Consider the following 12,579-nt stretch of genomic DNA (forward strand, 5'->3'; position numbering starts at 1 on the left):
AGGTCCAAGATTTAAGATCTATTCTCTAGGCTGAGTGCAGATGAATCCCAGTAGCATATGTAAATTATCTAACCTTAGAAAATAAGTTTCAAAGAAGTGATTTATAAGGGAGTCGTGGCTTTACAGCAATCCTTATTGTAACCAATATCGTAAATGTTAATATGGAAGCTAGGAAGTTAACTGAATTGGATTTCTCTAGTTACCAATTGAATTTCGAAGCACTTAGCAGGTTGTCATACATAAATAAATTTGGATGTGATTAGTAATCAGTTTTGAATTTGACATAAGTTTTATAATTGAATCTGAATCCCGGTCTAAAACATGAGCGAGTTCCAATAAAGATACAATCGGGTTTAATATAAATGTCGGGTCTTATGCTAAGTTTTAACATAACAGGACATGATATGGAGTCTAAATCCAAATTCAATTATATAGCCTGATTAATCGAACTTGACAAAAGGGGGATCCAAACCATTTACATTATGAAGGTGGATATGTGGGCAAAGATCAAGCACGAAAAATGATATAACATTTATTTTAAAAACTGATGCTTATGAAGAAGAAGATATTATATATATATATATATATATATATATATTTGTCCTCAAAGAACGGTCATTGGATATATGAAAAACTGGTAGGCAAACTCTAGTTTGTAACGTAGTAATAAATAATAAACGACGTCTTAAAGTTTTAGACGGTGAGGTTTTTTTTTGGATATAATAAGGTGAGTTTGCAAAAAAAACGAAAAAAATACGATAAATTTTTAAAAGTTTTTAAAAACTAAAAATAAAGAAAAAATTAAATTAAATGAAAAACTAATAACATAAAATCAAAAGATAAGTACATTTGAAACAAATAAAAAATAAAAAATAAAAAAAACGGTTTGACATTAAAAGATGAAAAAACTGAAAAACTTTAAAAAGTATGAAAAAATGCATTGAAAACTCGTTTTTTTTTTAATTTTTTAACGTTATCTAAAAAAACGTGTTTTTTTTTCAAAAAGTGTTTTTTAAAGTTTTAATTAAATGGTTAGTTAATTTATTGCGTTTTTTTCACTGAAAAAACGCTTTTTTTTTATGACTATACAACTGGCGCAATATGTCTACAGGCCCTGGTCCTTTGGATTAACGCCAGGTCAAGTTGTATTTTTGAAGAGATATTTCCTCTATCTCCGTCCCGCTCATCAGCGTCTTAGCTGCTTCCCTCAACGGCAGAGCTTCCATCCACAGACGGAAGGAAACACAGAAAGGGGGAGAGAGCCACCTTCTTGTTCTTGTTCTTCTTCTTAGTTTTTTTTTTCTTCTTCTGAGATTTGCTTCGTCATGTCATTCGTTAATTGGAAAGAATGACGTCATTCTTATCTTCCTCCATTCTAACGGACATCCGTCTTCACCATCCCTACTCTTCCCCTCCTTACTCGTCCTGCAAAATCCTTCCCCTTAGGGCGCTACTGCTTAATCTGAACAGCCGCCCGTCTCTCTTCTTCTCGTCCTCCTCTTCATCTTCTTCTTCGTTCAAAAACTCCGCCCCAGTAACCGACCCGAATTCTGGTCGGCCTTCGACATCGTCCACCAACTATTCGAAGTCGACCCGTGAACCGTCTTCACCATGGTTGAGCAGATGGGGACCGGGAGCGGGACTGGGACCGACGACTGTGGAACCCACTAAAGGAACCGGCGACGCGGGCAATGGGCGTCAATTTGACGTCCAGCATCAACCCAGGAGCCCCATTGAGAGGATTGTGGAGAGGTTGAGGAATTTGGGGTTGAGTGACGATGAGGAGGAGGAAGACGACGATTTGCTTCCTTGGGAGGAAAAGGATGGCGATTTGGGTGAGAAGGAGCTGGGTTATCTCTTACAGAGGAAATGGGAACGACCAGACAGAACTGGGGATCATGCTGCGAGTTCTGAGCCTTTGCTACCTTGGGAGAGAGATGAGGAAGGACGTGGAGAGGTGACGGATTTGAAGAAGAGGGAGAGGCGTGTGAAGGCCCCGACCTTGGCGGAATTGACGCTTCCGGATGAGGAGCTGAAGAGGCTGAGAAAGTTGGGGATGCTTCTTAGAGAGAGGATAACAATACCAAAAGCTGGTGTAACGCAGGTGGTCTTGGAGAAGATCCATGATAAGTGGCGGAAATCGGAGCTGGTTAGGCTGAAATTCCACGAGACTCTTGCCCATGACATGAAGACTGCCCATGAAATTGTTGAGGTCTGCCCTTCTTTCTTGTGGTTATGGTCCTTTTTCTGTTCAATATAAGCATAATTTGGTAGAAATTGGAAAAAAAAAAACTTGTATTTGTATTATTATATTGTAGTTGGCATACTGCTGTGAAATCGTTAACGTAAAGGACGTTGCCTACCAATGAAAAGACTATTATGCTCCTCGATATTAATAATCTATTACATTCACGTCTAGATTTGCTATTTATATGACGCTTTCGTCATTTGTCCGTTAATGCCAGTACACGTTCTCTAATATAATCCACACTAAGGCCACTCAAGTTTTCAAAAGATAGGTCTTTCATTTGGGGTCTAGATGCATTGAGACATAATTCCTCTGTAGGTTACACATAATTTCCTCTGGTGCTCATGCAGTTTTTACCTTCATTTTAGCAGTTGGGATGTCCAGAGTATATCGCGTTGAAATTCAAAGCTGTCATTGCTTTGTGAACATCGAGCAGAGGGAGTCCTTCACAGTAGAAGTCCACCGTTGGTATATTGCTTCTGTTTTTTATCATTGATGTCACTCCGTCTATAATCGTCGTCATAGAGTTCCGTTAGACCACAACAAGAAAAGGGCCTTTAGACGGGGCAAAAACTGTGGTGAAAGAGTAAAGCGCATGACCGTATCTATATCACCAAACCTCACTTTCTGCAGTTATAGGAGAAAAACTCAAAAGAACTGAGGGAAGAGTATACATACACACATATATATACAATTATATATATATGTATGTATTCTTCCCCTCAGTTCTTCTGAGTTTTACTCAGTTCTTTTGAGTTTCTTTCTTCATATACCAGCCTTCTTGTTGTGCAATCTGCAGTTTGTACCTCTAGCTTAGGCCTTTACCGATGCTTTTAGCTGATTCTGCTTCTATAGGTGGAAAATTTTCATTTTTACTCTGGCTCACAGTCTACTTCATTTAGAAACTGAAAATTATAATTCAAGAGGTGAAAACTCTCATTGAGGTTAGATTTGAATTGAAATGCACAAAGTATTCAATTGAATAGGTATTTGTATATACATGCAGGTTGGTAAAAAATCCCTAAGTTAAATCATAAGTACATGATCATAAACATCATCGAGACTAATCAGTAAACAAGAAGACCCAAGAAAGCTAGGATACTGTAAGAGAAAACCACAATTGCATGTTCTGCACTAAAAGTGTGCTACTTCTGTAGCACAAAAACCAACCTGCAGGTACATCAGCACAGGTCTGGATCAAGGTTTACAGGAAGAAAGTGAAACACTTGAACCTAATTACTGCTCATCATACTGAATTGTCCGATAGCATTGGTTAGCTGCTAACTTCGAATTGGATTCTGCTGGCTTACCAACCAAACCACCAACATCAGACATGAATTGGCAGCCTAGCCCCTAATTTGTTACACGTACACATGTCACCTAGCTAAAGAAACCACATAATGCCCTTAATGAAGAATATAAGTGACAGTAATAAAGAGAGGACTAAACCATCTGTTATTTCTTCATCTTGGACAGAACCTATGTTTTTGTCTACAAGGAAAAAGGGAAGAGGAGCTTGTTTTCATGTCAGAGGCCTTACAGTTGTTATTATCAGCAAAAAGAGAAGTTCTGTTCTTACTTTTGCAACGAGTGTCTATTATCATGAAATACTCTTATAAGTAACAAAATAGGTCGCCTTCTGTCTTTTACAAGTGTAAAGTACAGCCACAGTATCTAATACCTATGCTGTCAAAATCTGTTTTTACATTGTGGATTTCTTCCTTTTTTTTATATATGTCTGTTTAGCAAGTATACATTTTATTTCTAATGTATCTGTTTCTTGGTTTGTTTAGCTCTTCTAATGCTATTTTTTCTCTGGAGCTTCGCTGCCAATGTTTCTTGTCTAATGATTGAGTATCTCATTTTTCTTGCTTGACAGCGCCGAACAGGAGGACTTGTGATATGGAGGTCAGGAAGTGTTATGGTAGTGTACAGAGGAAGCAACTATGAGCGACCTTTAAAGCCACCAAATTTTGGTGAAGAAAGTGTTTCCAAAGAAGTTTTACATGAGGGAGATAAATTATTTGTACCAGATGTTATTTCCACTGAGAAGATGATTAGTGACAATGGAACGGATTCTGATACTGCAGTCATAGAAAAGTCTAAGCCCTCTAACACGAGCATTCAGCATGTTGAGAATTTGACAGCTGAAGAAATGGAGTATAATAGTATCCTCGACGAGCTAGGTCCTAGGTTTGTGGAATGGTGGGGCACAGGAGTACTACCTGTTGATGCTGATTTGCTACCTCCACTGATTCCTGGTTATAAAACGCCTTTTAGGCTTCTTCCAACTGGAATGAGATCACGACTGACTAATGCAGAGTTGACAAACCTACGGAAGCTTGCAAGAAGACTTCCTTGTCATTTTGCTCTTGGTATGGTTTGGTTTCATGTATTTAAGAGTTGAAACAAGTTAAAACATCTTGCTTGTACTTAATACTGATTATTGGTTTGTTCCTGAAGGGCGGAATAGGAATCATCAAGGATTGGCTACTGCAATCATGAAGCTTTGGGAGAAAAGTACAGTTGTTAAAATTGCCGTCAAGCGTGGTATCCAGAACACAAATAACAAATTAATGGCTGAGGAATTGAAGGTGTGTATGATTCATCGTAGAACTTTTCTGTAGTAGCTGTTTAAAACACTCACAATTGTTAGATAGATGCCTCTTTAGGACTATCAATAGGGAAATCTAGTCTGACATGATTATTGAATTGAATCCAGTTTTAAAGTTAAAACTTGTAAGAAATTGTAAGGTCGGAAAATTATTTACCAAAACTGGAATCTAATGGGGTTGATATATATTAAATAGCTGACCTGAATCAGACTACCAAATTTGTGTTCTTCCCCTTACAAACATTTCACCCCTGCCGCAATCCTGTGGGGACAGCAGTTCACATACCATACTACACTAATGGTTGTGGAGGCTGCTACTTCATACCAGGGGCGGAGCCAGAAATTTTTCATAAGAGGGGCCAAATTATAGTTTCAAAATTTTGACAGGGGCCGAAATATCATTTTTCAAAATTTTTATATAAGATAAATATATTTTTTTAATTTATAAGATTTTTTTTAGGGAGGGGGGTGGTGGGGGGGAGCCAGGCCTCTGTCGGCCCTTGGCTCTGCCCCGCTTCATACGATAGTTACTGGAAGCTCTTGTACAAAGGAATTTCACTTCCGCTGAAACACATTTCGGAAACCTGAAACTTGATGCTTCCATAAAAGAGGCTGGAACTTGGAGAAGTTCATTTAAAATGACACTCAATCCAAATAAGTCACTTTTGCTTCATAGTCTTATTTTTCACTTTTTTTCTCATTGTTTTATGCTTACTTTTTCTCAATTTTCTTTTTGCTTATACCATGGTATATATGAATTATGATATTATGTTGTTATAACTATACAAGTAATTTTTCATTGACTTTTATCTCACCTTTTACTCATTTTCACGTTTTTAAGTTAATATATTTATTTTTTACTAATGGTTTCACTTATATACTTTTTCTTATATAATTGTTCTATATACATATATTTGTTCCCGCCTATGTTGGTGCGGGTGGGGCGAAGGGACACACACACACACATGTATATAGTTATACAAGTAATTTTATTTGTCTATATTTAATTTTTCTTTTTATCAAGGTTACCTTAATCGCATACCAATTCAAAGTTCTATTAAATAAAATAAAGAGAGTTGAGAGAGAAGAGAAAAAAAGGAAGAGGGGAAAGATAGGAGAAGAAAAAGTGAAAAAAAAGGAGAACAAGGGAACACCACTTTTTTTTGTGCACCCATCTCGGGCCACACCCGCACCTGAGTCAACTTGGGTGCACCACAATTTTTTGGTGAAACCATGTGACTTAGCTTCCAGGTGCACCACCATTTTTGGTGAATCTGTGTGGCATAGATTCCCACTTTGTAGCAACTTTTGTGGTTCGTTTTCTCCAGTTTGGGTGTCTGCATCCATTTCTCATTTGGGTAACTATTTACGTCACATGGACACTTATGGAAGGGCACCGCACCTGCGTTAGTCAGTCATGGCTGGACACAGGTATCGGTTTGGGACATGACACACTCAAATTTTATATTTTTTTGAAAATGTTCCACACCTGTGACTGCACCCATATGACGTAAGTATTTTTGTTTCATACCACCAGCTAGTGCTTCAGCAGCTCTATTTTTTACCCTTTTATATTTGGGTCCACATTCAGCAAATTGAGTGACTAACCCGCCTAAATTACAATGATGCCTGGTGTATTATAATGTGGCGGTTTCAGTAGAGAAAGGTCTGAATTGAATGTGATCCATTGGCACCCCTACTTTATGTGTCCAGCATTTCTTCCATCATTAGTTATTTCTTTCTTTCCCATCTGTTTTCAAGACCTAATAGGTGAAGCATATATTTCCTTAGGGAAGACATATGTGGAAAAGTACATTATGCCACAGCTTTGAGATGGAATCATCCACTAAACACATGAATGTCTGTTTTTTGTTCTTGCAGAAGCTTACTGGTGGTATTTTACTGCTTCGAAATAAATATTACATTGTTATTTATCGGGGGAAGGATTTCCTTCCATCAAGTGTGGCATCTGCACTGATGGCACGACAAGAGCTGACAAAAGATATTCAAGCCAATGAAGAGAAAGCACGTAGTGGACCAATTGAATCAATAGAGGTGAAACCAGAATCACAGGCTGGCACACTAGCTGAATTCCAGGAGGTTCAAGCACGTTGGGGAAGAGAAATTGCTGCTCAGGAGAAGGAGAAGATGATGGAGGAGGCTTCTAGAGCTAAGAATGCCAGATTCATCAGGAGAATTGAACACAAGCTATTTCTTGTAAGTCAGATTTGAACTAGTCACTTTGATGACATGGATGGTCTTCCTGTAGAAGGGGACGACATATTTTTTTGGTACCATCATCCCTGATATACTAAATATTCTCATTCCTGTTTCTCTATCTGGTCATTATTCTCTTAGCACACCAACGCATGGAGTTATGAAACTCCTATGTGACCAGGAGTTTCCTTTTGTTGTTTTTTAGTTTCAGGACTCCATGGAAAGTTTCTTTAGTCTGCACTTTTAATATGTGTAATTTTTCATTTCTATATGTGAGTTCTATTTCAATTGCTATAGCATGTGTTTTCGATACTTTTCTTTCTGTTAATAGGTTTCCTACAGAAGAAATGTATTATAAGTTTGACATGAAGATGCATGCATAATCTATGATAGGTACAAGCCAAAAAGTTGAGAGCTGAGAGACAGCTTTCAAAGATAGAAGTATCAATGGTGCCAGTTGGGCCATCAGATGATCAAGAGACAATAACCGACGAAGAAAGGTTTATGTTCCGCAGAGTTGGTTTAAGAATGAAAGCTTACTTACCTTTAGGTACTTCTATATTACGCTTGCACTTTTCATACATGTTACCTTTGGTTCAAATACTTTAATATCTACTCTGCAATGTCAGGTATTCGTGGTGTCTTTGATGGTGTAATTGAGAATATGCATTTGCATTGGAAGCATAGGGAATTGGTGAAATTAATTTCCAAGCAAAAGACTCTTTCATTTGTTGAAGACACTGCACGATTATTAGAATATGAGAGTGGTGGAATACTGGTGGCTATTGAAAGAGTTCCAAAAGGGTATGCATTAATATATTACCGGGGAAAGAATTATCGGCGACCCAGCACCTTGAGGCCTAGAAACTTATTGACAAAGGCAAAAGCCCTTAAGCGTTCAGTTGAAATGCAGCGGCATGAGGTGAGTTCAATTAGCCTGTATTTAGTTTTCCTCATTTAGAAATGATAGGTTCAAGATTACATAGTACGAGATATTTAGTTTGCTAAAAGGTGTTTGTCTTATTTGCCTAAAACAATTTGTTGAATTCAGGCACTCTGCCAGCGAATACAGGAACTGGAGAACACAATTAGACAGATGAAGGTTGAACTTGTGAGTCAGCATTTCCCCCTATCTACTTCAAGAAAACATTATATCATTATATATAAGGCATCTACCTGTATTATTATAGAGTTTTTATCTTTTGTGGGATGCTGTTTGCACAGGGTTTTTGTTCTCTCGTGGCTTATAGAAAGGCAGAAGCATGCAAGCTTTTGCATAAATTGGAGAAGTGAACCATCATATGCATTGTGTTATGTTACCTAACTGCATCATTTCTCTGATTTCAAGTGTTCCCTGCTTCTGTGGATGTTACCTTAAACAGCATAATTATTCAAGGAGATGGAACTGATGTTTTGCATATTTGTGCATAAACAACTACCTTTTTTCTGGTCGACTGACCATGCCAAATAGATGATAGCTTAAAGGCATTTTTGTTTACCGTGGCTGTTATAATCAAATTGCAGTATTTATCAATTAATCAACTAACTATACTTCTATTACGCTTACAGGGAGAATGTTCAGATACAGAGGACAAGAATGTCTGCAATTCTGATGAAGAGGTTCACATCTGTTCATTTCATTTTTCTTTTTATATGCAGTTGAAATTATTTGTTATGTCATGGTGGTCCTCTCTTATTGGATAAAGTGACTGATCATTAACTGCCTGCAGGATGAAGACTATGATTCTTCCTACAGTGACTATGACTCCGAAGAAGATGGGGAATCATAGAAGCATGGTCTTGTTTCAGTCAAATGAAGCTTGACTTAAGAGGAACTTGTACATACTTGACCGGCTAGAGGATCTGTATTCTGAATCAAGTATGCTTTTAATCTCAAAAACAAAATTTTTTACATTTGTTGTAGGAATTGGATGGTTATTGGAAATTTTCACGTCATTTTTTTTTCCATTTGCTTCCTGCAGTGTATGTCATCCATGCTCAGTCACTTTGATTTTTTCCATGAGTTCTTGGAAGCTGGAAATGCTCTGTTAAAGTGATGACTGAAATTCTCTGATGCACTAATCAACTTTACTGTTGCTGTATATGCATTTTATCTTGTTCCTTTCCTTTCTCCTAGTGACTTTAAATTGGCTGCAATGCTTTGAATAATTAATGCCACAATATCTTGCAATTAGCCCTGAAGGAAACTTTGCTAGTTGAGGGAAAGTGCACAAAGAAACACCCCATGACCTTTATCCGTCCAACTTGGAACATGAAAGCCATGGGATTGCATGCAGTTATCATTATTTCTGCAATCATCAATAGAACAGTTTAATGTTTTATAACTTTCAAATGGATGAATTTTCAACTTGGTCATCTTTGCTTGAGAAGAATGCAGCCGATGCCTTGGGCCACGTGTATTTCAGAAACATGGAATAAAACTGTGTTGGCACGTGGTGAATGTTTCAGCCACAATATTTTGTCATTTGTTTGCTTCTTTTGCTTCCTTTGTTAACTAACGTATCTAATGATAGAGTTTGGAGTTGGTGTAGATCTTTAATTAGAAATTATGAGAACTTCAACACAGAAGAAAGTATTAGCGTTTATATATCTGACTGCTGATATTATATGCTTACAGGTTATTGTATGTCTAAATGCTGAAAGAGTGCAACTGTGGGACAATTTTCAACCGCAGATGCTCCAATTGCTTGTCTTAATTTATTTGCTGCTTTTATTGCTAGAAAAATTTTCTTCTTTACTACGTGGACCCGAACATTGATGGTTGTAGAGGAATGATATTCTTATGTTTTTGTTCATCAAAGAGAAGTGTAGTTGTTGTAAACTGACTGCCATCCATGACAGTTGATAAACTTGGAAGTTAGAAAACATCTTTCTTTCAGGATTTTCAGTGTCAGCGCAAGTTGAAAGCCTTCGTTTGCTTGCTTTTCTCTCTTATTTCAATTGGCATAAATAAACACAGATCACAATCCAAAACTTACTGTTCGGTTAGGTGCTTGTGTTGTTTATGATAAAATGATTTTTTCTTTTATGATGTGTTATCGAGAGAAAGAACAAGAGAGAAGACAAAGTATTTTTTTGGCTCGTATGTTTTTTTGTGTTTTATCATGCATTTTTTATCGTGTCTGGATTTAGGTCACTTGTATTTGTAGAGAGAGAGAGAGAGAGAGGGAAAATTCTGTATCAAAACCACTGATAATACTCTTCAGTCCAACTTTCCGTGCCATTAGGAGAGTAGTGCTTATAGGAATTGAACAAGACATGAGCCCAATGTGCGCCTTACTTGACTACTTACACTACATCCCTCGAGAGATGCGAAATTGTGTTAAACATGTTTGTCCAATGCTTTGAGCAAATATCGGATAAGACAAGTTGAACATGCTGTCTAAGAGATCAAACACCAAACAAAATTATAACGTGTTTATGTGGACAAGTGTCAATTCTTATGATCTGGGAAGAAACTCGAAAGATCCAAGGGCATAATTGCATATAATTGGTTGCTCATAACCCGAACCCACCCTCAGAATGAGGACCGCTTTTGGATTGTGACGGGGTGGGCACCACGATGTTCGAACCTTCGACCACCTGCCTAGATATCGCAGGCTGCCCCACTTCTCCCCACTCCTTAGAGAAACAAAGCACAATAGTTTGAAGAATGTCTTGTTTGTTTTCGGATAAGAATGCTTTCCATCATTAATATCAAAGCTTAATGCCTCATCTTGCTTCATGAACATTGAGACAAACCTAGGCAAAGGAAGGAGCTCTAAAGCTCGGACAAACCGGACTCGTTTTGCAGGTCTCTATGTCAGGTATTTAATTTTTTCTAGCTACCTTTGGCCTAATCAGCAGAACAGTATGAAGTACCAAAACTAGTGTCAGGTCTTCAAAGGCTCAGCTTAAGATGTCCCCCGTCCTTTTGGCTTCTCATCCAAGTGTTTGTCCTGGGAAAGAAGATGAGCTACAGCCTAAACACTAGGAAGCTTCAGAGATGCTTGAGTTAATGGTTGTAGGAATATTGTTCTGCAACAGGTACGTGGATGTACAGTCACAGAATCATCTTTGATGAACTCTGACATGCCCCATTATAGACTCACAGATTCACATATTTAAATAAGCAACGAAGTATTTGTGTAGAACCTCGATTTGGAATCTCTGGTTTGCTGTGCGTGCTCTTGTTGTGCTCTAGTTGTTATGTAACAGATTCTTGCTAATTGTCTTAGATACAGAAGGCAATTAATATGAGGTGTAGAACATCCATCCGGTATAATTAATTACTTGAACCAATTGACCTCATTGGTTGTCCGCAGATCCCATTATCAAGAAGTGTATCTACAGCTTCTTGTACCTTGCTGATGGCAACTAGGCAAATGGTTCGTTCTTTTCAATTGCTCTCCCGAGCGGTGCAGGTACTTCAGCTTATACTATTAGGAACATCTTGTGTGGCAAACACTTCTGCTCGCATATGGAACAACTTCACTAGCTGTATTTTTCTTCATTACTTTTATGACTTCATTTGGAAAGTGGTAGATGGGTGGATGGTTGTCAGCTTTTGACAGGTGGAAGCCAGGATTTGATTCATGCATTGAAAAATGGATTTCCGACTCTCTTCCAATTGTACTTTAAAAGATGGATTAACTGGTAGTGGTAGTTACCAACTCTTAGAGGCGTGGCAAGAGATTACATTCTTAGCTCAGCTTGTGTGTGCCTGATAACTAACTCAACTGGTTGGAAAGCGTATAAATATTTACCAACAGTCGAGCAAATACCGAGATGCGCCTAGATGAGATCGAACAACGTTTAGCTGCAGCATGCATGCCGGACATCAACCGCATGCTGTCTACCCTGTTCCGCTCCTTCATCAACCTTATCCAGTGTATAGGAGACAAGTTTGGTCAATCTTATTCAAACTTAAACGCCAAGGTTTGCAGAGGCCTTGTAATCCAAAATTGCTAGAAAGAATGGTCGATTGGTCGTCCTACCAAATATGAAGCCAATCATGGGAACGTTTCATGAGCCTGCATCAATGAAAGCAAGTCAATGCGAATTCATCGTCCTTTTCTCTTGAAGGTGCACAAACCTTATAATGAGTGAGAGAGAGTGAAAGAGAGAGAGTGAGAGGGAGATAATCTGCCAGTCCCTGATAACCTTGATTATTATGTGTTTGTCCCACCTCATTAATTGCTTTGAAAAGAGGATGACACTCTTGTTATGATGTCATATAGTATAGATCACAGGATTTACTCTCTCTCACTCTCTCTCTCTCTCTCTTTCCTTATATATATATATATATATATATATATATATATATATATATATATATATCCTTCACTTGAGCATTGGTAATGGTTTATAGTGCAGCAACTGTTGGTGTTGTTAACAACAGTAGTTTTTTAGTTTTTACCTATCCTACAACATTGGGCATCCACCATATATGTATATATCTTAAAATAGAGGGATGTGCAAATTAAACAAGTTTAGCACA

At 37.8% G+C, this 12,579-nt stretch overlaps 1 protein-coding gene across 1 annotated transcript; it reads left to right on the plus strand.

Annotated features, from left to right (window-relative positions):
* Nucleotides 1–1,170: 1,170 nt before the first annotated feature.
* On the plus strand, nucleotides 1,171–9,981 carry LOC116264601 (CRM-domain containing factor CFM3, chloroplastic/mitochondrial). Its single transcript, XM_031644918.2, has 10 exons — nucleotides 1,171–2,212; nucleotides 4,128–4,623; nucleotides 4,712–4,842; nucleotides 6,744–7,079; nucleotides 7,473–7,629; nucleotides 7,709–8,001; nucleotides 8,131–8,190; nucleotides 8,649–8,699; nucleotides 8,810–8,958; nucleotides 9,718–9,981. Exons 1-9 carry the CDS (start codon nucleotides 1,349–1,351, stop codon nucleotides 8,867–8,869), a joined length of 2,448 nt encoding a protein of 815 aa, XP_031500778.1. The 5' UTR covers nucleotides 1,171–1,348; the 3' UTR covers nucleotides 8,870–8,958; nucleotides 9,718–9,981.
* The last annotated feature ends 2,598 nt before the right edge of the window (nucleotides 9,982–12,579 follow it).

Source organism: Nymphaea colorata, chromosome 11, assembly GCF_008831285.2.
Source record: "Nymphaea colorata isolate Beijing-Zhang1983 chromosome 11, ASM883128v2, whole genome shotgun sequence".
In the NCBI taxonomy this organism is placed as follows: domain Eukaryota; kingdom Viridiplantae; phylum Streptophyta; class Magnoliopsida; order Nymphaeales; family Nymphaeaceae; genus Nymphaea; species Nymphaea colorata.